Source organism: Dipteris shenzhenensis, chromosome 16 (genome assembly GCF_047967505.1).
Source record: "Dipteris shenzhenensis isolate YYH24624 ecotype China chromosome 16, Dip_SZ_1.0, whole genome shotgun sequence".
In the NCBI taxonomy this organism is placed as follows: Eukaryota; Viridiplantae; Streptophyta; class Polypodiopsida; order Gleicheniales; family Dipteridaceae; genus Dipteris; species Dipteris shenzhenensis.
Window position 1 is genome coordinate 28160777 of NC_141611.1, and position 27268 is coordinate 28188044.

Below are 27268 nucleotides of genomic sequence, written 5' to 3' on the forward strand. Positions count from 1 at the left end.
TTGTAGGCCTGCCCACCATCCACCTCAACATACCATTGTCCCATGCCTTGGAGCACAGAAGAGGGGAGAGGAGAAGAGTGGAGATGAGGAGAAAGGGCATAGTTAGAGAGCACATCATGAATGACTAATTGTACAATAGACTTAGTTGAAAATGTAGAATATATACAAACCCATTTAAGGTTAGGATTACGGCATCTAACCCTTTCCTTTATAGCATTCTATTGGGTTAGTTCTACATATGATCACATGATGTTGAGCATGATTTCTCAACACCTTCTCCTTCTCCCTCCCTTGTCCCCTCTCTTCTCCCTTCTCCCCCTTCCCTCTTTCTATCATGGAAACACATTACAACAATCTGGGAGCTTCTTGAGTGACACATGTAGATGGCTCGTGCTTTGCATTGCTCTCACAAAGAGTAGCTTGGAGTGGAGGCTCTGACGGCATTCCTTCAAGATCCCCTCGAAATGTGAGTCATCATTGAGACTACACACCTCAACCATCGACACTAAGCAGAAAGTAGGGGAAGAGCTAAGTAAGAGTGAGCAAAAGAGATTGATGAGAAGCATTCAAGATGCCTTTTTTGTTAGGGTGTGTAACATGGAGGAGAGTGAGATGGAAGGAACCATGTCTACTACTCTAGAGTGAGTCAGCACTATGAAGAGGAGGATTCTTCATGATCCTGAGAGCAGTTTGTAGTTTGAAGGTCACGATGACCTTGCCAGCTAGGTGAAATGGGAGATAGATGCATGCTTTAGGATGACAACTTTATTGACCCCCTCCCTCCTACTCTCCTCCTACTCCTCCATCCACACTCCCTCCTCCTCCATTCTTGCATCTGCACTCCCTCCTCCTCCATTTGCACTCCCTCCTCCTCCATTCCTACTCCTCCTCCCCCTCCACACCTGCTAGTCCTCCCTCCTCATTCATGCTTGCGAGTCCTCCCCCTCAATCCCTCCTCTTCATATGTTTGTCCTCCATCCCTCCTAGACATCTGATCTGCTAGGAAAATAGTTTTAAAAAATCAGATTTGAATTTTATATTTGAATATTATTTCTAATTTTAAAACTAACCACATAATCTTGAATAATTACTAACATAAATTGCAATTTTGATTCACAGTTATCTCCATTATCATAAACAAAAAGTACATAAGACCATATCATTGAAGTATTTTGAGATTATAAATTGAGAAATTAGAACAACTAATAAATTTGTTTAAATTTTTCAAGGTGTTAGTAATGCCAGACAGATCTATCAACTGACTTTAAACAAATGAAATAAAATTCAATTAATGCCAGTACTACCAGTTTTCACTGTCTGCTAACTTATTACATAGAAATGCCAGTTGTGCTAGTTCACATTGTCCACTGACTAGTATCTACTTACAAGTAAGAATAGTTGGTTGACTAACAAATGTCACATGATAAAACTTCCACTATGTTAATGAAACACAGAATTCTTAAATTTATGTTCTAGAATCTATATCTATTACAGTTAAAGCAAAGGAAAGATCTCAAAGAAAATAAAAATTACAATGTATGTTTTAACACACATTGAAGTTTTAAAAAGGTCTTTTGAATCACTGAAAAGCACTTTTGACAAACTGTATAACCCTCAGTCTACAATGTATACCTAGCTTGAGGACTTACATTTGCAAAGACATAGAGAAATGAAGACTTTCAATTGCGAAGTTAGAACTTGTACATTGCATGATCAGAAAGGAAAGACACTCAGCATCTCGTAACAGCATATAAAGCAATACCATCAAGCTTACATGGACACCTACCTAAACAACTCATATTGCTGTCAATATCTTAGAGGAATGCGAGTAAATAGGAAATAAAAGAAATGCAAGACGTCTTGTTAAGACATGTTATAAAAATACCTCTATGGACACCTACCTAAACAGCTCGTATTGCTATCAATATCTTAGAGGAACACAAGCAAACAGGAAACAAAAGAAATGCAAAGAAAAGATAGCTTCTAATGCATACCTTCAAAATCGGCCATATCAATGTCAATATTTTTAAAAGACAACAAATCGAAGGCAAACATAGATTCCATGTTCAAAAAACACAGTCCTATGGTTTTTTTATAGGCATTTTTGTTAACAAGAGTCGTTCACATCTCGAAAATGCACGAGGGAAGCATGGGATATGATTTCAAATGAAACACAAATTAATAAGTAGTTCAATGAGGATATCATCGCACAGTTATCAAAGAAGGTAGGTAGAGTATTACATGCCATTACTTGGTAGAAGATCATGAAAAATGAAGACATATTCGATGCATTTCCCTAGTTTGAAGTGAACGCATGCACATCTACTCGGCAAACAACAGAGAAGGTGTAAGTATGAAGGCATCTAGATTTAAAGCTACAATTACTAAAGAAGACGTTAAAAAACAGAATGGAAAAGGAAAATTATTCGATTAACATTTGTTTCTCAGAGGTCACAAGAAGAAGAAGAAGAAGAACAGTGTAATAAACCATGCATGGCGGCGAAAACCTCAAATAGACCAGCAGAAGGTCCATTTGAGGATCTCTTCATTGATTGCTAATGCCCGTTTTCATTCCCAAGCCTGTCCAAAAATATAGATAACTGAATATCCTACAATGATCACATCTAACAAAAAGCAAAATGAAAGTTTGTCTACATGATCTCAAGGAAGATTTGGCCATGTAGCAGCAATCTTCTACCTCAACAAGCCACCAAAGGAGCAAGGGCAGATGCGACCTGCCATCAAAATGCGCCGCCATAGCAACAGAGTAGCAAAGGAAGATGCACAGTAGCAAAGACCGACAGAGATGGCACCAAGGCAAAAGGAAATAAGCAAGAAGGTAAGAGAAGAATGTTAAAGGTGGAAGGAGAGATGAAAGAGGGAGGAAGGGAGGAGGGACATAGAAGGAGATGGAGGGGATTGCGTGAAGATGAAAGAGGGTGAAGCAAGCACCACATTCTAAACTAACACGAAGGAGGGTGTGTAATTAGGATCCAAAGACTAACCTAACTCTTAAATACCAATACTAACACAACCCTAGACACTAACCACACTTAATACTAACTACTAGTTAATCCACCCAATTAATACTAACTAAGTCAACATGACTTTTAACCATAGATGATTTTTTCAAGTTAGTTTCGTTAAGCAGCTAAACTTTTATATTGGCATCAAAAGTTTGTATGCCCCAATAAAAATAAATGTTTGAAACATTCGCCTAGGATTTGAAATTTTTATGCAAAAAAAATTAAAGTTTCACCAGGATTTACATTTTTTCCTTCAAAAATCAAAAGAAAATATATTGAAAAGTAATACATTCTACTAGTATTGTGAAACTAAAAAAATGATCTTGAAAACTTTTGCCAAGATTTTATATTAATATATAAGCATAGCTTCGATAAAAACATCACTGCCTTTAACACACACAACTAAACATCTACACAAAACATGCCACTTTCCATAAGCCCCTTACAGGGGCAAAAAAAGGAAATGGAGGGTGCCAAACCCAACCGCTCCATTCACCAATAATTGCAAGCCCTTCAATAGGAGGCTCAACTAGCCTTCTAAGAGCATGTTCTCGCACCAACCAGATCACCACAACATGCCTACACTAAATACATTCCCACTGTCAACCAAGCTAGCCACCACGATCGATCTTGGTGTCTTAGATCCCCTATGGAGTCTGGGTTTTCTCCTCTCCAACTGGGCATTGCAGGGCTAGCTGATAGATACCCTTGATTTTCATCAGAGGCAAATAATATTACCTTCAATGCTAGCGATTCAATAGGATGACTAGGTGCTGGAGAGGCTGACGATCTATTGGCAAGGTCCCATCGATTTGACATTGTGGGTTGAGAGGTAGACTCAAATACGTTCCCGCACACTACCAAGGCTCTGCTCAAAACGTAGCATTCTTTCTCATGTAGCATTGAGCAAGAACATACTCTAAGAGAGCCTCCCTGCACCAACACTGGCACTAGGGAGGGCTACCCAGTGAGTAGCCATAGCCTTGCAATGTGAGTGTTCCCCTGTGTCAATTCCTACCATGACATGATCCACTAGCTGAACTGACTACACGATCTGTACTGTGCAAGAAACCACTATATCCAATTTCTTACAAAGGTCCAAATTGCATTTAATGAAGCCTTGAACCCATTTCTTCCCTCACGAATCGCTACTCGACATGCTTCCTAGGAAAAGGTCTTTTTCTATTACACTACATCTCTGAAGCCTTTCGGGATGATTTGATGGGCAGGTCCTTTGTCTTTGCTGGAGCCTCATTATTGGTTGGACATTGGTAAAAATTCCTGAGAGCATTTCAAAAAGAATTTGGAGGTATTTTTTATGCTAGCAAAACTTCTAGAGAGCATTTCAATGGAAATATCAATGCTCGTTTTTCTTCAAAAATATCTTTGGGTAGATTGGGGATTCCTTTGCCTTGATCTATCTATATTTGGATTACATTGCTAGAACTCAATTTTGTGTGTGTGTTGCATTGTTTGTAAAACATATTTTATGAGTACAAAATTGGTTGTACCTATACAAAGATATCCCTAGCTATTTCCTAGCTCTCTGCTCATCATCCTCACATAGTCATCCAAGTCCTCATTCTCTCCATAGTTACCACCATCCTCTTCATCATCATCATCATCCCCTCCTTGTGTCCCTCCACTTGCCCCCCAGTCCACTATGTCTCATTCAATGCTTTATCCACATCTCTGGGTTATTTAAGAAGCACACATATTAGAGGTTAGTACATCATGCACCAATTTCTTTGAAGCATTTAATGAAAACAAAAATGTCTATTTTGAAGAGCTTACATCAACAAAGGGGGTGAATTCCCCTCATCTTCTCAATCCTCATGAATTTCCTTACCATGTTGGTATGCATACACAACAAGACAAAGCACCCATAGACGCGTGCACAGACGCGTTTCATGAACTAAATAAAAAACTTACGGGCGTGTCTATTTGCGCGTCTGGAGACCCACGTCTAATTGCACGTCTATATATCAGACTTACGCGCATATAGACGCGCACAAAGACGCATAAATAGATGCGCTTATAAACGCTTTTATAAACGCTCATATAGATGCAAGTCGAACAGACAGACGCGAATATAAACGTGTTTTTAAATGCACTGATAGACACGCTTTTTTTTTTAAAAAAAAATTACAGAATACTGTGTATGTTGTGTATGCTATATAGTTACAAGAATCCCATATCCACATTCTGTAATTCCAAATAAAATATTACAACTCCAAAACGCAATAAAATTGAAAGCTCAAAAAGTACTTGTATATACATATAGCACGAAGCTAAGCCACGTCATGTGGCTTCAAGTACAAAAAATAAGGAAGCCAAGCCATGTCATGTGGCTTCAAGTATAAAAAATAAGAGGAGTCTATAAACAAGAGGCACGAAGCCAAGCCAGTGGCTTTAAGTACAAAAAAGAGTAGCTAGCACTACTTATACGACTAATCTATGTTCTCTAGGTCCTCGCTCCCTTCCACGCTCCCTTCCACGCTCCCTTCTGCGCCTCCTTCCTCCTCTTCCTCATCGTCTTGTGCATGGGCCTGTAAACAAGGGACAACATATATCAATGTATGAAAAATCAAATCTTTACTTGTAATTTTGGCATTCTTTACTTACTTTCAAATACCTCAGGGGCATGTCCAGTAGCTCGGGTATACTGCTCCTCAGTAATCAACCCGTCATCATAGAAGTGCCTCCATGTATCTCCTCTGCGATGGTGGAGGTGGTAGGCTGTCTCCATTGGAGTAGTATATCTGCCCACGATCTCAAGCTGCATGACCGCAATACACTTTGTGGAGGGATTAGTACAAAGAAACAACCAACCTCCTAATAAACTACATAAGCAATATAATTTGAGATCGATACTTACAAATTGGGCCTCCCATGATTCAACACCCCCTGCTCCAAAATGCACGCTTCCATATTCTTCCATCTGGATCCTCCGTGCCTCCACGTGCTGCAGACTGGGATCCTCCCTTGCTGACTTCATTGCCTTCTTCCACTCACGCTTCTGAGTGGTGTGGGGCGGGCCCCTTGGAGGTTGACCTGCCTCAAGCCTGGCAAGCTCCGCTAGTGCCTGCCTCTTAAGGGAAGATCTTTTATTGCTAAGTATCGTAAGAATCTTTGACTTCCCCCATTTATCTATGAACTGGCGATTGGGGGGGTTAGGATACCTAGAGCAAACAATAGCGAGGGTCTCATCAGCCAACCTCTTTGGGTGGTCTTTATAGTGGATAAAGCAATCTCTATAATTGTTAGCAATTACAGAGCGCATGAAGGCCATGATGTCCTTCCCTCACGCATCCATCAAGATGCCTCCTGTCTGAGTGATGTCATAATAAATCGTACCATCACCCAGAGGCACGTCTAAATCATCTGAATCATCCTCCTCCTCACTGCCACATGGCCCAAAGCATTGTGCCATGCATCTGCCACCGCTCTCCCTGCTACTACGCCTGCTACCCTATCGTGTCGAGCTCGTATGCTGGCCACTCGTAGCTGGGGACTGCACAGGACTACGCTGACCACTCGTAGCTAGAGAACTGAGTCTCGACGGTTGGGGAGTACGTCGATGGCTCGCCGAGACAGAAGGACCTCCTAACGGCATGGGGGAAGGGGCATAAGACGGGATGGCAGAAGGGACATAAGACGGCATGGGGTAAGGGGCATAAGACGGTATGGGGGAAGGGGCATAAGACGGTACGGGGGAAGGGGCATAAGAAGGGGCATAAGACGGCTGTGCGGACTCCGCTGGGGTGATCTCAGGCGGTGTGGGGTGGCTCGGAGTCTGTAGTGCCGACTCCTGAGGAGTGTTAAGGGTACCCGTCATATACCCGTATAACTCCGCAGGACTAGGAGGGTGCCCTAAAAGATTATATAAGTCCTTCCAAATCGATTCCCGCGGATCAGGTGAGCTAGAAGCACTTCCTCCCCACATGTTGAACTGGAAAAAAGGAAACAAATCTATTACTTTGGGAGCTGAGAAGAAAGGGGAAGAAAAAAGCGGCTCTATCAGAGCGCGTCTATAGACCCGTCTGATTTGCGCGTCTATAGACCCGTCTGATTTGCGTTTTTCAATTCGTTTAAAAGCGCGTCTAACAGTCCGTCTAACTTTCCATCTAACAGGGCGTTAAAAGTCCGTTTAACAGAGCGTCTGTGTGAGCATCTATAAACGCGTCTGTGTGTGTCTGCAACAAGCCAAATGTGTAGATAGACACGCCTGTAGACACGCTTTTAGACGTGCCCTGAGACGTGCCTATAGACGCGCTTCGACAGACGAGAATACTAAAAAGTCGAAAAGGACGTTGCGCCCGACAAAAGAACGTGTCGCTCATACCTAGATCCTGCGTTTCGTGGATGCGAGAAAGTACAAAACTGGAAAGAGCAAGCAAGAACAACTTCAAAAGGACTTACTTCGAAAAAGGTATGGAAGGATCTTCCTTTTCCAAACTTGTTTCTTCTCCTTGTTCGTACTCCTCCTCTCCTTTAGGCTTGGAAGCAAGTGTAGGTACGGTCCCTTTCTCTTGAGTGAAAGCTTGGAACTTGTATGGGAGGCTCTCTCTTAAGCTTCGAATCTATGGAACTGCTAATAAAGAAGGAAGGAAGCCACTCGCGAAGTTTAAGTAAGGTAAAGAAAAGCAAAGCGAGCGACGCACCGAAAAGCAGGTTTAAAAGTCGCGTCTATAGTCGCGTCTATTAGCGTGTCTATAGGCACATCTAAATACACAGAGTAGATGCGCGTTTAGACGTGCCGATAGACGCGATGTTAGACGCGACTATAGACACGGCGATAGACACAACACAGAGTTTAAATTAAGCATTGTCAGTGGAGGCGGTTTGTTTAGTGGAGGAGACATTTCCACGTTCTATTCTCACAAGCCAACTACATCTCATAGTACATTTCGTGGATGAGATTGCTATATGCAGTACTATACATGCACGATGGTTGTTCTTCCTCGAGCGCTTGATGAAGACGTTGAAGGGCTTCGTGAGACAAAATGCAAGACCCGAAGGTAGCATGGCTGAGGGTTGGTTGGTACAAGAGTCACTTGTATATATTTCTGAGTTTCTTGTTGATGTGGATAGCTCTCTCCCACGACTATGAAGAGATGATGAAGACCTAAGGATGACCTCTATTGTGCCTCAAGGAAAAGGACGCAACAAAGTAATAGACACGGAGTTGCATAATAGTATCAACCTCTTTCGCGTGCTTAATAGTGATGTGATGAAAAGATGGGTGACAAGATACGAGGATGCAAAGGCAAGAAGACAAGAAGAAAGGGCCCTCTTTCGTACACACCACAGATCTCGTGTGCCATACCCTCAGCATCTAAGAGCACTTCCAAAGGATATTCATGTGGATTGGCTACTTGATGAAATGGAGAAAGCAGAGAAAGACGAGGGGATGCATATCACAATGGAAGAATGGGAGTATGCTAGGGGATGCATGAGCAAGGTTGGTATATAGAATGTTATGCATAAGTTAGGAGCTTTTTATAATTTAGATTGCTTATTTAATTGATTTTTTCTTGGTGTAGTGCACTATGTTCAATGCTATATGGTGTGAGGGCAAGCATTTTTGAACACAACGGATTGATGATAAGAGAAACACACAAGATTGCGGCGTCATTGCTAGCTTTGAGGGAGCTAATGGAGCCATGGATGATTATTGTGGCGTAATCCAAGATATCATTATGCTTGACTTTCGATGCTTCTTTGTGTATGTTTTGGATGTAAAGTGGTTTAAGGACGTGGTGGAAAGAGGCCCTAATGCAACAATCAAACGCCATGCAAGTGGCTTTGTAACTATTGACTCCACAAAGTTTTGGCAAAGTAGGAAGGACACACTAGTACTACCGCAACAATGTGAACAGGTACTGTGCACACACATAAAAATACTCGCTTTTAAATATTTGATGCAAGAAAAGTAACATGATTGTATTTGTGTTTGAATTAGGTTGTCTATCAACCAATGGTGGATAATAATAGATGGTGGCATGTCATACCTATTATGCCACGTTCCAAAGTGATGTATAGTACATTTACTAATATGGAGCATATGGAGGATGATCATGGCCATGGACATGATGATGACCGTGATACAAGAGAGGAGGATGATCATGAGATAGGAGATATAGATATTGAGGCTGGCATTACCCATGAGGACGAGCCTACCATTGGAGATGTTGATTTCGATGAGCACATGAGTGGCACAAGTAGTAGTGGGTTGAATGTATTTGTAGATCTAAACACTTGTTTGGATTTTGAAGTAGATAGTTTGGCAAGGGTTGATCTCATTGAGGATGAGATTGAACCGTAGCCCCACAATTGATATTGGCAAAACTATTTTACATATTGTCTCATTCTCCTCATTTCACTTAATTCTTGTATATGTGGGCTTGCAAAAAATTATGTGCTTTGGTAATCATGGGCAATGTTTGCAAAGCAATGATGTACACCAAAATCTCACTTTCTGTATTCTCTGGAGTGCGTTTATTTACGCGTCTAAATGCGCGTCTGATTCTCAGTATAAACGCACAAATAAACGTGCGAATACACGCGCAAATAGACGCGCTAATAAACGGGATGTTAAACGGGCCCATATTTTCTCAGGTCAAACGCGTAAACAGACGCGGTGATTTACGCGCAAATAAACGAGCGTTTAGCCGTGCCTATAGACGCACCCGTAATTTTGCTACTAAAGCAACGCCTATAGACGCGCTCGCTATTTTGCGCATCTACCAAGTGCGTCTATAGTTGCTTTGTGTTGTTGTGATACATGTAGACCTTCCCATTTTAATAGACTAAAATTTACAAGAATACATGTTAGATCAAATGATTTAGATGCTACCATAGATATACAATAGAAATCAAAGCTTCCAAGAAGGTATCCCTTCCTCCCAAGCCTAAGTGGGTTTGGCCCACTTTAGCCTTCCTAGCTGCAACTCTCCCCCATTGTTGGTCAAACTTTTTGGGCTCGTTCTTCACATCCATTTTGTCTTTCCTCAAATCATTATGAGCCCAAGATGGCTTACTTGCACCCTAATTGCACCATATAACAAATCCTAATCCTAGCCCAAATGGGTCCATGTATATATTCCCAGTTTCTTTGGAGCACAATTAGTGTACGGTTAGTCTATCTTTTGTACACTCCTCTCTATCCCATTATCAACTTTTTTTATCATAGTATCAGAGCCTATGGTTCTCATAAGCCCTTGCATCCTATCAAGGCAATACGCCCTCCTTTGATGCATTCTCCATATTCTCCATCTTAGTCTTCGTGAGACTATGACAGAGTTTTCGTGAGAGAGAACACAAGCTCTTGCTCTATCAAGGAAATAAGCCCTCCTTTGGGAGGCATTGTCATCTTTATTATAGCTCTTCATCATATAAAGCTCTTTCATCTCTCCAATTTGCTCCAAAAATCTCATTATTCCAAGCTATGAAGAGTGAGACATGTCCATTTTGGTATTGAAGTTGATTCCTCGAGAGATTTATAGATTTTGAGAGTGTTTTAAGTAGTGTAAGGTGTCAAAAAGTGGATTGTTCTCAGCCTAGTGTAATGTGAAAGAAGAGTGCATACTCTATGGGGGCTCACAAAGTGCACAAGAAATTACATGAGAGAGAAAGAGAGAGAAAGAGAGAGAGAGAGAGAGAGAGAGAGAGAGGAGATGCACGCAATCAATCTATTCCAATGTACCTCAACCATAAAATGAAAGGTTGTATATGTAGATAGACTCAAGCACACCTTTACATGTCATCTTGCCATGTGGCATTCATCCTTATCTCTCCACCTCATATCTTATCTTCTAAACTCTTCTCACCTCTTTTAAGCAATCATAGGTTTCTCCTTAATACCATTCTATTGCACTGTTCTACCTTCTCTAGCATCACATATTTCAACATAAGGTTCCCTATAAGGTTTTTTGAGAGCCTCCAATCTCCTCAAAATAGTTCTGGTCCAACCTCTTCTTGTTCGACATTGGTCAATTGTTTCTTTGGCTCTTGTGTTTCCACATGACTCCTAAGTTGCAGGCTCTCTACACATCCAATCTTGGTGGACTCAAGGAAAGATCCAACAACACATGGCTGGCAAGTCACATGACATACAATCCTCAAATGCCATCAATCAGAGAATTTGAATCATGTAGACAACCTCAAGCAACAAAACTACAACATCTATGATGGCTACTACCAGGAATGACTCAACACAATAGCACAATAACACTATAGCAGTGCATCAACATAAGTACGACTATCTATAACTTGCAAGTAGTGACATGCCTTCAGTAACTTCTTCGGCTTTGGCAATATCATTGTAAGTAGATGAGCGGCAACAACAACACATATCACCAATAACCTCTTTAGCAATGGGATTCTAGTTGATAGACCACAACTTCCCTTCATGAAAGCTTCAATAAGAAGAGTTCCCACAATCATAGTGCCACAACACTAATGCTAGAGCAACATACAAGGGGAAGCCCTTCAACTGATTGTAACAGTGCAAGCCTCCATTGTCAATGTTTGTCAAACAACCAACACACAACATTTATACTAGAATCCAAGCAAAATAACCAACTAGCAAGCAAGATGGAGATAAGCAGATGGCAAGCCAAGCACAAGAGGTGGGCAGTAGTGCCAAAGTGGCAAATAACAAGACGCCCAAGCAAAAACAAGCCAACACAATGGGATGACTCCTACAATACACTACACAAATGAATGCTTTAGCATAAAACAAAAAGCTATAGCAAAGAAGATAGCAATACAATGCACTATTTCAGCAATGCAATGAAGCTCCCTCGATGAAATCATAGCATCTCCATCAATGGAATCTCCTTCCACTAAGTTACTCTCTCTCACTAACACGTGGCTGATTAAAAGTGACTAGATCATTTATTTGAAGACAAGCTATGGCTAGGTTAGTAAAGTTTGGTCAGTAGTTGGCCACTTGGTAGACCTTATCTACAATGCTACATCACTAGGCCACTACATCAGGAAAACATGTATCAACTTCCACATCACCTATCCATGTGGTAGTGCCATGTCATAGTGCCACATTAGCATCTATACTTCACAAGCACACTATGCTTCTAGCACATGCACACACTATCCACATCATCAATGCATCCACATCATCTTTTTTGGGCCCTGTTGTAATCAAAGATTGGCTATCTTTTAGGGAGCCATACCTTTTGATCTAGGAGGAATGTGAGGGATCTCCAAAAACAAAAACCACTCAACTGCTCAAGCTCTACATTCTTATGACCTCATATTTCATATTTGGGATTTCCATAAATTAGTATTTGCTGAAACCTCTTCATCAAAACCCCTCCTAGTGATAAGCAGCTGCTCCAAACCTAGCACATAAAATGAATTAAGATAAAATCAAGTTTGCTACTTTTCATCTCGATCAATGTGTAGACTAGTTATATGACTAGATACCTTATAGGATACAACACCAAACAAGCTAATTGAAACCATGCTCTAAAAATTAGCTCCCAAATGGAATTAGCCTCTGCAAAACCTATCATCGGTATTCATCTCATACATATCCATACCTATTTCATCCATTGACAAAGGGTAGGGTCACTCTTGTTGAGTCATTTTGCATTTTGGGTTACTGATTCAGGACAGTTGCACATATTCGACTCGCATGCCACCTTGTAAAGCCACTAGTTGACTATTTTGCATTCGTTCTTGCACTATCTTCTTAAGTCTTGTAAAGGCTCTCGCTATCACTGGCAATTAGTTGCTATTCATATATAGCTTTTGATTCTTGGTTCATACAACTTGCTATGGTGAATCACATAATGATTTCATATTTCTTGATCAAAGTAGCAAGCTTGATAGTAAAAACTATGGCAATTGGAAGTTTAACATGTTAAAATTATTCAATTGAAGAACTTGTGGGATATTGTCACACTCACGGATGATGAAAAGACATTTGAGCCTACCTTGACAACTTCTCTTACCACAAATCAACAACTAAACCTCATAAAGTAGCAAAAAGATTTGGATACAAAGGCCCAACTTGGCTTAAATATCATCAATTTCAATGTGAAGGATATGATGACCCCTCTTCTTCGTGGTCAGACCTCAGCTATAACTACATGGAAGACTTTAAAAGGATGGTACAATGCCAACAACATTCTCTTCTTAGACAATTAGTTGAACAACAACCCAATGCTTCCAAATCAATCAGGTTCTGACTTCTTGCTCAGATTAAAGAACCTTGGAGGTCAACTCACATCATTTAGACAAGAGTTCAAAGAAGAGATACTAGTCTAGATTGCATAATCAATGGCTTAGGACCATACTATGGGCAGTTTGTGACTACATTAGTCACTCGAGATACACCTCCATCATTTTAACTCATGTTAGACATGCTCATGCACGAGAAATTGAGATAAGGTCTCAAAACAATTTCCAAAAATGATGACAATGCATTCACAACAAGAGGATGAGTAAGAGGTTTATACATAATAAGAGGCAAGAATTTGGATGCCCCAATAACCAAGGCAAAGGTTTGTATCAAGGCAAGTAGGCATCATCTTCATTGAATCAAAATCATAGTCCTCTTGCCAAGAGGGAGACATGGAATTCCAATGGTAGAGGTGATACTAGAAGAGGAGGAAACCAAAGAAGTACTCCTAGATGAGAGGGAAACAACAACTATTGTGGCATATCAATTTATTGGAAACCAAAGTGTAGGAGAAACAATCGGATTTATCCAATGCAAGCTAGCCAAACAAGTCTCACAAGTCTCACCAAGGCGATAGTCATCAATGGCAATCCACCCACTATGCCTATGATTAAGATAATTCTCAAGACTATCAACACAAATTTTGATCTCACACTATGCTCAATCTAAGAAGTCAATGACTCAGACAAAGTAGGATGAAGACACATGGTGGTTTGTGACTCTGGTGTGAGCAAGCACATGGAACCTAAAAAAGAATGGTTCTCCGATCTCCATCCCAACAAGAACCCGAGAGAGAATGTCGTGAGGGGTGATGACACAACCCACAAAATCAAAGGGATTGGCAACATACCCTTGCACAATAATGTAGGCACCATAAGAAGTAGTGGAGATGCATTCTATGTCCCCACAATGGTCGAGAACCTTCTCTTTGTTGGAAAGATGACTAAGAGGGACATGGAAGTCATCTTCAACAAGTATGGATGCACTGTGATGGAGCTCAAGAGTCTCAGAGGATCCATCATTGCATAGGGTGTCAAGATTGGAAGAATGCTCAAGATTTCTTCTATCATTCTAATCTAGAGAGCCTAGTAGCTCATCATTAGAGTCAAGATGCTTATTTGAGTACATTTTGGCACAAGAGGTTTGGTCACCTCAACTTCAAAAGCCTTGTATCCCTTAATAAGATGAACATGGTAAAGGGGCTTCCATGGTTGTACTTTAAAAAGGATGTATGTGAGGTTTGTTGCATGGGTAAGAAACACAGACATCCCCTTCTATCATCTTCAACTCAAAGTGCCAACATATTTCAGATCATGCATTCTGATTTGTGGGATCCAACTGCTATATAGTCTATTGGTAAGTCTTTGTACCTCATCACCTTCATACATGATTACTCAGAGAAGACCTAGATCTACTTCCTGAAATAGAAGTCTAATGCATTCAACACTTTTAAAGACTGCAAAGCCTTAGTAGAAAAGTAGACTGGCAAGTACCTGAAGGTTCTCCATTGTGATAATGGAGGTAAATATAAGTCCATAGGTTCAACGCCATACAGTTCTCCATTGTGACAATGGAGGTGAATATAAGTCCATAGAGTTCAATGCCTATTGCATGCATTATGGAATCACACATCAGTTCACATATAGATATACTCCTCAACAGAATGGGTTGCTAAGCAAAAGAAGAGGGTCATTATTGAGTCATCTAGATGCATGCTTGATATGCTCCTAGATAGTATTAGGCCAAAGCATGTGACATAGTTGTGTACTTGATGAATAGGATCCCCAATGCTTCATTCCAAACCATGACACTAGAAGAGACATTCATAGGAACTAAGCCCTTTATTAATCACTTGTGACTGTTTGGATCTCTTATTTATGCTCATGTTCTCGACGATGAACTCAGGAATAAACTTGATGTCAAGCCCATCAAGTGCATCTTTTTAGGAGATGCTACAGAATCAGAGGCATACAAACTCTATGATCCAGTTAAGTAGTGATTGATCATATCTAGGGATGTTATCATTAATGAGGCAATTTGATAGTCCTGCTATAGTTTTTGCTCTACCTCAACTAGCAGTGCCAATGATTCATCAGATTTCTTTACCTATAGACTCAAATAGTATGCAGTCCATATTGACCACTCAAAGTAAAGGCAAAGAGGAGGTCGTTAACATAGTGGATACAGCCACTGCCATAGTCATCAATGAAGCCCTTGAGAGTTCTACTTCTAATCTTTGAAAATCTGGTCGTGATTGAAAGGAACCTTAGAGGTGGACCTGCAAGATCAACTATACATTTATGGCCAAAATGATGGTATTTGATGAGCCAACATCCTTCTAAGATGAAATACAAGTCATTGAGTGGAAACATGCAATGGATGAAGAGTACAATGCTCTTCTCAAGAACTAGACTTGGACCTTGACACATCTTCCAGCACAAAAGAAGCCCATAGTATGTAAGTGGGATTACAAAGTCAAACTCATCCTAGATGGAGAGGTTGACACCAAGTTTGCAGCCAAGGGATATGCCCAAGAGTATGGTACAGATTATGAGAAGACCTTTGTACTAGCTGCAAACATGACCACCATCAGTATAGCCATAGCTCTTGTAGCTCACTTTGATTGGCCCATTCATCAGATTATTGCAAAGAATTCCTTCTTTGATGGTTTTTGGATGTGGTTCAAATCTACATGACGCAACCTCCAAGGTATGCTTTTAGCAGGATGGAACACGAGGTCTGCAACTTGTAGAAATCACTCTATGGTTTGAAATAAGCCCCTTGTGCATGGAATACAAGGATTCATTTGTCACTGTCTAATAGCTAGTTTTCATCCATCATATTCAAATCCATCTCTTTCTATTAGAAAGACTACAAAAAACATCCTTCTTATAGTGCTTTATGTTGATGACTTGATCATCACTAGTTCAAATGTGCATTTCATCTCAAATCTAAGAGTCATCACACCTCAGAGTTTGACATGAATGGTATGGGAGAACTCCATGATTTTATCAAGATCACAAGCATTACACTTTCTTAGGGCAATTATACTCAAATGGTACTTAAGCAATTTCATTTACATGATTGTAAGCCACTCCCTACTCCTATGGAATGAAACATGAAATTGTCCAGCACTTGACAATTCTCCAAATTTAGATCCTCCTCAATACAAGTAGCTCATTGGCAACTTTATCTACTTGACTATGACCATGTCTAACGTTTCTTATTTGGTCAGTGTGGTCATTCAATTCATACAAAATCTCAAGAAGACTCTCCTCCTTGTAGCAAAGAGAGTAGTCATATACCTTCATGGTATATGGGATCATGAACTACATTATGCCAAGTCATTTAACTTACACTTCCATGGATATACAGATGCTGATTGGGCATGAAGTTTAAATGACAAAACATCCACCAGTGGATCTCCCACTCTCATCTCCACTTTATCACCACTGATAATTGGACTCCCACTAATTGAGCATAGGATATTTTGCTCCTATAAGGAGTTTATAACCCTTTCTTTTTGTTATCTAGATGGTGTAAAAAGACCAACATGAGTTTCTTGAATACCAAATCACATAGCTGGTACATCCATCATCATTGATTCACCTCTATGATCCATGATTATATGGTTTTTTGTCTATCAATGGTCTAGGTTAGAGTTGGTGAATCTTAGGATGAAGCTTCTACACCATAGCTTCCACCTCCTATGGAAGAGCATCTACAATGTGCACTCTCCCTCAATATTTGGGACCTAGAACTTTAGAAATTTTATACAACGTATGCCTACATGTGGGATCACTACTATGGTACTCTTTCGAGGTGTAGTTAGACAATGACATGCTTTTCCAAAAGTAATCACATTTCAATAGACAAAATAATAATAGACTCAATGCCTACAATCCAAAAATTGCTAAGTTTTACTTCACATATTATTTACCACTTCAAAACCTATCAAATTTATTCAGTCAAAGTATAAATGGCAAAGGAGCCTTTTGCTCACAATCATCTCCTTTCAATTCAATGTAAAGAAAAAGTCTAAGTCATCAAAGGTGAGAGCAACGTATTCTCAAATGTGCTTCAAGATCCAACTATCTATAACCTAAAAAATTGGAATTCACCTTTTTGAAAATGTATCTCTATCCTTGTTGCATCCATTATATATTAGTACATAGGGATCCATATGCCATGATTATTTTCCCAACACTGATAAGCCTATCTCAAATAACAAAGTCAGTGCACAGCTTGTAAGTAAGATTTCCTTATTAACCACGCATCTAAAATTATCTCCCTTCTAGAAACCTTCTCTAACATCCCACGTTGGGCATAGGAGATATCAAGAACTTCTCTAGCAACTCTTTACAATGGTCTTTGTTTTTTGAATGAAGGCTGGTTTCAAGTAATGGATAAACACTTGTAATGGAGGCTATGAACCAACTCATACACACATATTTTGAATCAAAAGTAAAATTTAGTGATGATTGAATATCTAAACTTGCCTTCATCCCAAATGCATATATAGTGAATGGATTATAAGTAAGAGGACATTCTAGACTAGTAGAGTTAGGAAGAGGAACTAAACAAAGGCCTCCATATGCACCTTTTATTTGAGGTACTTGTAGGTAGCATGCATATTAGAAATAAATAATAGACTTTGGTAAGGAGATAGGACCCTAGTACTCTAAGAACCTTAACTCCACAATGTTTGAAAGGAGTTTGCATAGACTTTTTAGTATGCAAATTCTTTCACTTAGGAATAAGGTCCCCTCTCATATGATGCCACAAGACAAGGGCACAACATTTTTCTTCTTGGAAAATAGGGTAACATATATCTCTAATCCAATTTTCACATTAGCACCACAACATCGTCACACATCTCATGTAGGAAAAACTACAACATTTATGCAAGAGGGAGAACAAGAGATCTTATTTCCTTTCTTCTCTTAAATAATGATAAACATGTTCATACGCCAATTCCCATTATAGTCCTAGCATGGGAATAAGTAAATGATTAGGAAAGGCTTGGATTTCATCTTGACGAGCTACAGAAGAGAAGAGAAATGCATTGTCTTAAAAAATATTTGTGGCCTAGTGATAGGATCTAAGGTGTATCAAGGAAGTTCAAGAGGTTGATTTTGTTGGATAGGCCCATTTCAAGATAACATTAGTACTTTATGCTAGCACTTCATAAGGAAGCTCAAAACTATCGTCAAATCTTTGACTAAACATAAAGACCTCCAAATTTTGATAAAGAACTCATACAAAAATGTTGGGCTATAGCTACATGCATCTTTGAATGAGCTTGCTGTTGATATAAATTTCATAGAGAATTGAGAAGTAGTCAAAAGGCTATGGCTATATTACTAAAAGGTGGTAGAGAATATCACAAAATAGACAGCTCGGGGGGGTCACTATGTATAAACTCTCTATATCACATGCGTTCAAGGCTTATTTGTAAAATCCCTTATCGGTATATTTTTCATTAATAAAATGTACCCTTTTTCTATACAAATCTGTAATTTTTTTCTAAAAACATTTTAAATAATCCCTTATGTAAGTTAAATTATGTAAATTTTCAAAATTAAAAATATCCTTCTGTTGAACTCACGTGATAGGGTTACATAAGATGAGTGACCTCCCCGAGATAGACAGGCATAAAACTAAAGACATAGGTGCAATAAGGGACATTACCCCTAATAACAACACTTGGCCAAACTAAATTTCTCAAATCCATTAGGACTGATGAATGAAATAAAAAATAATTGGATAGAGTGACACAAATTAAGGAATAGATGAAGCTTGGGTAAGAACAATTCTTACCTCAAACTATAGGGAAAAAGAAAAATAAGCACACAACTGAGGCAAGGAATCAATTCAATACAGTTGCAGCACATCTTGGAAAAATGCCCGACAATGCACAATCAAAGTCATGTTAAGTGTAAAGTGAATCATTGGTATTTTGACAAGGACTTTGATGCATGCCTCATATTCCTTTGAGAGAAAGAAAAAAAAAACTAAAGGAATAAAGGAAAATAAAAATAAATAAATGCATACAAGAAAAAAAGGATGGGAGAAGGAAAGAAAAAGAAAATGATACTATAAAAGAAAAAAATAAAGACAATGGCAATAAATAAAACTTTATTTGTGCGATGAGACAAGAATAATATCATGGTTCTAACCATGAATCCAAAAAGTAGTAAATAGAGGGTTTGACTACATGTGTCAAGAATAAGATCATGGATCTAACCAAGCACAAGATCATGGTTTTAAACATGAAGTCAAAAATTAATAAATAGAGGGTTTGACTACATGTGAATTTAAACTAGGTAATGACTCTATATTGTTGGGTTAAGAACATAAAATACACTATCATCTTTCAAAAATTGACCCAAGATAGCCTCTTTGGAATTCAAAAGTGCTAACCATTATATGTTTGCCAAAGCATTGACAAGACAAAAAGGAAGATCCACTATCTCTTACAAGATTGCACCACTCATCTAATCATGTGACAAGAGAAATTTCAGGTCCAAGAAGCCAAAAGGATAGATCGATAGGCACAACCAATAGTACAGGAAGACAACGGTGACAAGGAAGAAGTACCATATTAGGAAGACTACATTGATCACCTAAAAACTTTAGAGAAGTAGCCCTTAAGGCATTTGACAATAATATTTTAACAAGAGTCAACAGGTTAGCCAATCGTGGAACTACTTTTGGGGTGTGAGACCATGTGTGTTGGTAGGGGGATTACAAAACCAATGGCATGACCTCATGATCTTGGATAACCTATACGCTCATCCATTTTTTTATTTCATGATCATTATAATGGGTCCCAAGATCTAGAGTCTAAGGATAACTATAACATATATGTTTATATTGATTTGGAGCTAGATAATCATACTTATTATGATTTATGGCCTCAACCATAATTTTAGAGAATGGTGACACCGAGGTAAATAAGATAATCTGTCATGTTCACACAAAGATAGGAAAGAATAGGATACTCTCTCATGTTCCGTCCATATGTTCTTAGAATAGATTGGAAAGAATACGATCGTTCATATGTTCATAGAGAGCGAACTAGTGAACAACTTGCTTTAGATGAACAAGACAACCACACCTACTTTTCTTGATTATTTTTTGGTTGTAACTTGGGTAGGTCGCTGTCCCCAATCAATTGCCCCCAATCAATTGTCTCGTGTGACTGCTCTCTATAGAATAAACGATTGACGGTATTATATATACGAAGAACTAGAGCGGTTCGATATTTGTGGAAGTTTGTAGTCTATGGTCCTAGCTATGGCCTCCAACGTGTTCTTCTACCTCTTCATCTTCTGCTTGGCCTTCATCCTTACCCTCGTCCACTCTTCTGGTGACCTCCCAGGCTTGCTCAGCTGCCTCCAGGACGATGGTGGCCTTCACAACTTCACCACCCTCGCCTCCGACCCTGCCACTTTTTACCGCCTCCTTGACTTCTCCATACAAAACCTCCGCTTCCAAGAGCCCGGAGTGCCCACTCCCTCTGTTCTCATCCTTCCAAACTCTCCCCAGCAAGTGCAAAAAGCTCTCTCCTGCTCCCTCGACAACGGATGGGAACTGCGTGTGCGCAGCGGAGGACACGACTACGAAGGCCTTTCCTTCATTGCCGATCGCCCCTTTGTGGTCATTGACCTGATGAACCTGCAATCCGTTGAGATTGATTTAGAGTCCAGGACAGCATGGACTGAAGCTGGAATTACGCTGGGGCAGCTCTACTATGCGATATCACAAAGGACCTCCGACTTAGGATTTCCCGCCGGTGTCTGTCCCACTGTGGGAGCCGGTGGACACATAAGCGCAGGGGGATACAGTTTCCTCTCTCGAATGTATGGCCTTGCTGCAGATAACGTGATTGATGCACTCCTTGTGGATGCCAACGGTGACCTCCTAGACCGGCAGAGCATGGGGGAGGACCATTTCTGGGCTATCCGTGGTGGCGGAGGAGGAACCTGGGGAATTGTCGTTGCCTGGAGAATCCGTCTCGTTCCAGTTACTCCAAGAGTGACGGCATTTAATGTGTGGAGAACCGATAGGGAGGAGCTCAATGAACTGATCTTCAGATGGCAGACAGTGGCTCCTCTAACCGCACCTGAGAACATCCAGATTGTTGTGTATCTGTACGGGGGTGGCACCGTCGAAGGAAACCTCGGTGCTCTGTTCTATGGGTATCATTTGGGGCCTCTAAATGAGACTCTTGCACTAATGAACGATATATTTCCTGAGCTTGAGCTCACGGCTGGGGACTGCCTGGAAGGGACCTGGATAGAAGCAGTGGCCAACGTAGGACGTGTAAACAGCCCGAGCAGACTGGCAGATAGATTCAACACGGCGAAGAATTTTTTCAAAGCCAAATCTGATTACGTGCAACATCCCATTCCGAGAGAAGGATGGGCAGGAGCCTTTGACTTCCTAGAGGCAAATCCAAGCTTGGGAAGCTTGCTTTTGGAACCGTATGGAGGGATGATGGCGAGAATACCTGCAGATAGCATCGCTTTCCCACACAGAGCTGGGAACTTGTTCGTCATACAATATCATGCAGATTGGACAAACGATACAGGATCGCCAGAACAGTTCCTCCTCCCTTGGACGAAAAGATTATACAACTACATGGCTACATATGTATCGCAGAATCCAAGGCAAGCGTATGCTGGCTACTTGGATCTTGACCTGGGCACCAATTCTAGCTTTGCACAGGCGCAGACTACTTGGGGCCAAAGCTATTTTTCTCAGAACTTCTATCGTTTGGCAGAAATTAAGAGCCGTGTGGATCCGAACAATGTGTTTCGCCACCCTCAAAGCATCCCACTGCTGGAAAATTATAATCCTCAGGTGGAGGATTCTTTGCTACCGCCTCATAGCAACTTGGTAATTTCAGTCTGAGGTTTGGCTATGAATATATCTTCTGTTGCTCCGATCCCTCTATTTTCTCGCACTCGACTCTCGTTCCTCTCAATGTATCAGTTGTCTTCTTCATATCAAGACTCGAATCGCTGATGTTATGTTCACGTGATTTCTAATATCTGAGCTCCTGGGTCTGTATGGTCTGAATTTGTAGTTCAAGATGTAACATGACAAAGTCTATCGTCTCGCTACATGGAAGTACGATCTAAACCAACGATGAAACATTTGCGTTCGCTTTGTCAATGTAGACTAGGCAGTTCTGTGGACTTGATTTAATGTTATAGTCTAAACATGTCACGCATGCTTTCCTCAGGAACATCGTGGGGCATTCCACGGGATGCACATTCGTGTGACACGGACTATGGTCACGTGACATTTAAGAGCGGAGGAACTTTCCTAGATGTTCCTTGGGTCCCTAGGGAATAGGCTATAGTGAGGACATCAAATTTTTTTTGAAAGGGAGAATTCTGAGATTTGAGGAATTAAACATTTTGGCATTATGAGTGTTCAATTTCTTGGGTGAACGTGATTAGCAAGTGAAGTTTTTTTGGTGGAGCAAAATACGTGCTATGGCGGTGCTTGTGATGGGCATTGTGTGCAGCGAGAATCCATTCGCATCTTCCTCTTTTGAGAATTTGTGTTTTCATTATCAGGTTTTAGCTTCACGGGGTTCTCTGGCACATTCGATGGTTGTAGGACTGTTGTAACAATTGTCTTAGTGCCTTTGTGAGGCACCCAAGTTAGTCCTCATGGTTCTTGGCCTGCCTTGGTTCAGCGTTCCAATCCCACAAAAGAAATTATATTCTCGATGTAGCTGTATGTGATCGCAGTTCAAGGGGTCTACATTCTTCTATGTATGCGCTCGGTGAAGATCAGTTAGATGGCTCGACAGTAGATGACAGAAGGACATCTTCAATTCGTTCTACTTTTTGCACTTGCTTCTCTCTTCTAATCGGACTCGCGGTAATCGTCCACATTTAATATTATATTTAGATACTTGATTCTCACCATCACCATGATGGTCTCTATTCGTCTTCATGGGTGCCTCACACTTATGTAGGCATGCTTCAGTCGATAGAAGTGCCTATGAGGACTTGGCACAATGTTCCAAGAGTCATCCTCGAGTCATCCATCAGTCCCTACCATCAAAGCGTTTTAGGGCAAGCCTAGTGAATATTATTCACCTTGTTTTTTTCCTTTTGGATTTTCAACCATGGGCCTTAATGTTGGCCACTCACACATGGCCCAAAACCTAAAAATCTAACCGAGTAGAGCCGAGGTCCCACTCCCACTCCCTCCTAGCCATGTTGCCTCTCTCTCCTCAAAAGGGCTAACGGGATGTGAGAGAGGCTTCAGTACCATCTTTTATATACCCCCGTATATACCATGTACATTGATAGCCTTGCATGCTTGTACATTGATAACCTTGCATGCTTATGGAATTTGTATACATGATCTTCGTGTCATCTACATGCTACACATTAGGGGAGAATTGGGGTCTCAAAAGGGCCTCCAATTAGTGTTTCCTAATTTCAAGAGATTAGAGAGTGATTTGAGGTGTACCAATGAGAGTGCTAGAAGGTGTGAGGCAATGGTATGTTGAGGTGGAGTGTGGGAAGGCCTGCAGAGAGCCCCTATTGGTTGCTCCCCTTACATTAGGGACCACCGAAACCATCCCCCCCCTCTTAACCCATGTTTGGCCCTCCTACTAGGTGCACCTCCCCCACATGAGCCCAAAACTGCCTTCAATGGGATGGTAGGGCCCTTTTGGTGAATTTTTCTTCTCCCCTCCCTCTTTCTAGGGCCTCTTCCCCCCACTGTTCTGGTCCAGCCTACCAAATCACTCCATTTGAACCAAATCCCATGCATTTTTCCTTTCCCCCTCTTTCTCTGCTCCCTCTTGCTTTGGCTTGCTTGCTGCAGCTCCTCTCTCTCTCTCTCTCTCTCTCTCTCTCTCCCTCTCCTGTGCCTCTCTTAGAGCTGCTCTGCTGTCCCTCTCCTTCTCCCTCTCATGTGCCTCTGTTGTTGTTGCTCTGTCTCTCTCGTTCTCCCTATTTTGTGCCTCTATTGGAGCTGCTCTGTCTCTCTCCTTCTCTCTCTCCTGTCCCTTTGTTGCTGCTACTTTGTCCCTCTGCTTCTCCCTCTTTTGTGCCTCTGTTGGAGTTGCATTGCCCTATGTAGGAGTCCCATTCTTGCTGTTGCAACCTCTACAAGCATGGTGAGGAGCAAGGCTATAAGACCACACAATGATGCGACCTCTTGTGTCTTCCACAATACCAAAAATGCATTGGATGAGTGGATCCCTTGCACCTACAACCTAAATTACTGGATAGTGATGTAAGGATCAGCCGAAGGTCCACATAAGCTTCCCAAGAGCAAGAAAGGTGACATCTTGCATGAGTGGAAGGGGTGCATCTTGAAGTTCAAGTTTGGGAAGAAAGAATGGCTTGCAAAAGTACAACATGTTTATATGGAAAAAGATATGTGGCTTCGTCCATCATTCAATCAATCTAGGATACCATCACAATGTGAGCCTTTCTTCTATGTACATTTTTCACCTATAAGTGTAATGAGTCTATTTGGAAATTTTGTGTTTGGTTTCTAAGAGCTCTTATTCATGATGGCAGATGTTTTCCCTTCGGACTTCGAGAAGTGGAAACCAGTTGAATTATTCATAGGCAAGTTCACTGCGATTTATGAGGATTTACATAAGCAAATGCATGCCGAGGAGAACTTGGACTCCTTGCAAATGAAGAATGTGTATTGGTATAACGCAACATACATCACTCCAACGATATCATCAAGCTATGGCGGTCTGTAAACCATTGCACCACCACAACTTCAAGACATGGATTGCAATAATGTGGACTCGAGGACATTGCACTCATACAAGGACAAGATTGCAAAGGATGTGGGCATGGCCATGAAGTTTACATTTGAATCCAAATGGGCAAGGTTATCTTGGTTTATGCCTCTGCACATTTTTGCTTCTTTATTTCAGAATATACATATGCATAGAACAAAAACTATGTGGTCTTGCAAGCGTGTAGATGAAAATGCTCTTGAAGATTTACTGAAGATTTACTTGGGATGAATTGGGGAACCAGGTCAGGCGACCAAAAGGGTGATATGTTTCAATGTCACACATGTAAAGACAATGTGATTATTAGATACCATTTGTCATGCCAAATGTTATATTTGTTAGATATCAATGCTCCACTCTTGTGTAACTACACGAGAAACAGCTAACTCTACTTGTAAGCCCCCCATATGAGGAGAAGGCAATTGAGTAGCTTGGTTATCTGGTAGGTCCTAGTTTGGACACCAGATGGGGGCCATGTATGGCCTGATGGCTAGATGGCTTCAGATAGAGTTGGCACACTGCCAACTAGGCTACATATAAGTATGGGAAGGCATCCCATGACTGACCGCACTGAGGGTAGACAGAGCATTTCTTGGGGTAGCCCACTCTCAGGCTACGGGGCCCGTTTGGAGCCCTATATGATCTCGGAGGGCTCTGGGCCAAATGGAGACCATAGGTTAGTTGCTCTATTCTATGCCATGGTTCTAACATGTGGTCGGTGGCCTATTTTGGGACCGACCTCCAGTCAGTCGTTTTGGGCCGACTGGCTCGGTCTCCCAATCACAGCTGAGGGAGGGAATTGCTGAGGTCCTTTGAGATAGCAGAGAGAAGAATCTTGCTACCTCCTCATCACTCATCTGTGCTACAAACTCGTCGGGACTCCCGACAAAGCCATGCATGGCTAGCAAAGGAGTTCCCCGAGGGGTAGTCACAGTGCTAGGTGGAAGAGGAGTCAAACTAGGGGTAGTCATAGTGCTAGGTCCGAGAGGAGTCGGACTAGGGGTAGTCCTCGGGGTATTCACCTAAGAGGAATCAAAGTCCTCTGGAGCATAAAGATCATGAGCTCTTCTCCTGCGAGGCTGTCCATACTCATCGGATGAGCGACGTGATCCCATGTCTAATATAGACACAAACATGAAAACAAAAAACAAAAAAACAAACATAAGCATAGGCATAGGCATAGGCATATGCAAAGAGGGGAAGAAGAGGAAGAAGAGAAAGAGGAAGAGGAATAGGAATCTGAAGAGAAGAGGAATCTCTTATGCTCATGCATAAGCATAAGCATTCTTATGCTCATGCTTATGTTTATGCATGAGCATAAGAGAAGGGGGAAAGAGAGAAGAAGAGGAAGACAGAAGGGGGAAATAGAGAAGAGCATAAGAGAAGAGGAATCTCTTATGCTCATGCATAAGCATAAGCATGAGCATAAGAGAAAGGGAAAGAGAGAAGGGGGAAAGAGAGAATAAGAGAAGGGGGAAAGAGAGAATAAGAGAAGGGGGAAATAGAGAATAAGAGGGAAAGGAAAGGGGAAAGGAAAGCAAGAAGGGGGAAATAGAGAATAAGAGAAGGGGGAAAAAAGAGACATATGCTCATGCTTATGCATGAGCATATGTCTACTTCGCTTATCCTCATGCATAAGCATAAGCATGAGCATATGTCTCATTTTCTTATGCTCATTCTTTTACTTAAGCATAAGCATAAGCATAAGCTCATACATGAGCATAAGAGAAGGGGGAAATAGAGAATAAGAGGGAAAGGAAAGGGGAAAGGAAAGCGAGAAGGGGGAAAGAGAGAATAAGAGAAGGGGGAAATAGAGAATAAGAGGGAAAGGAAAGGGGAAAGGAAAGCGAGAAGAGGGAAATAGAGAATAAGAGAAGGGGGAAAAAAGAGACATATGCTCATGCTTATGCATGAGCATATGTCTACTTTGCTTATGCTCATGCATAAGCATAAGCATGAGCATATGTCTCATTTTCTTATGCTCATGCTTATGCTTAAGCATAAGCATAAGCATAAGCTCATGCTTATGCTTATGCATGAGCGTAAGAGAAGGGGGAAATAGAGAATAAGAGGGAAAGGAAAGGGGAAAGGAAAGCGAGAAGGGGGAAATAGAGAATAAGAGGGAAAGGAAAGCGAGAAGGGGGAAAAAGAGAAGGGGGAAAGAGAGAATAAGAGAAGGGGGAAATAAGAGACAAATGCTCATGCTTATGCATGAGCATATGTCTACTT

The 27268-nt window shown here is 41.0% G+C and overlaps 1 protein-coding gene across 1 annotated transcript; it reads left to right on the forward strand.

Moving 5' to 3' along the window:
- The first annotated feature begins 20535 nt into the window (after positions 1–20535).
- Positions 20536–22196, forward strand: LOC147892783 (berberine bridge enzyme-like D-2). The gene has a single exon (XM_087386786.1). The coding sequence runs from the start codon at positions 20536–20538 to the stop codon at positions 22153–22155; it is 1620 nt and encodes a 539-aa protein (XP_087242912.1). The 3' UTR covers positions 22156–22196.
- Positions 22197–27268: the final 5072 nt, after the last annotated feature.

Excerpts from the sequence above, each read along its gene's own strand:
- LOC147892783 (XM_087386786.1), top strand. The coding sequence starts at position 20,536 with ATGGCCTCCAACGTGTTCTTCTACCTCTTCATCTTCTGCTTGGCCTTC.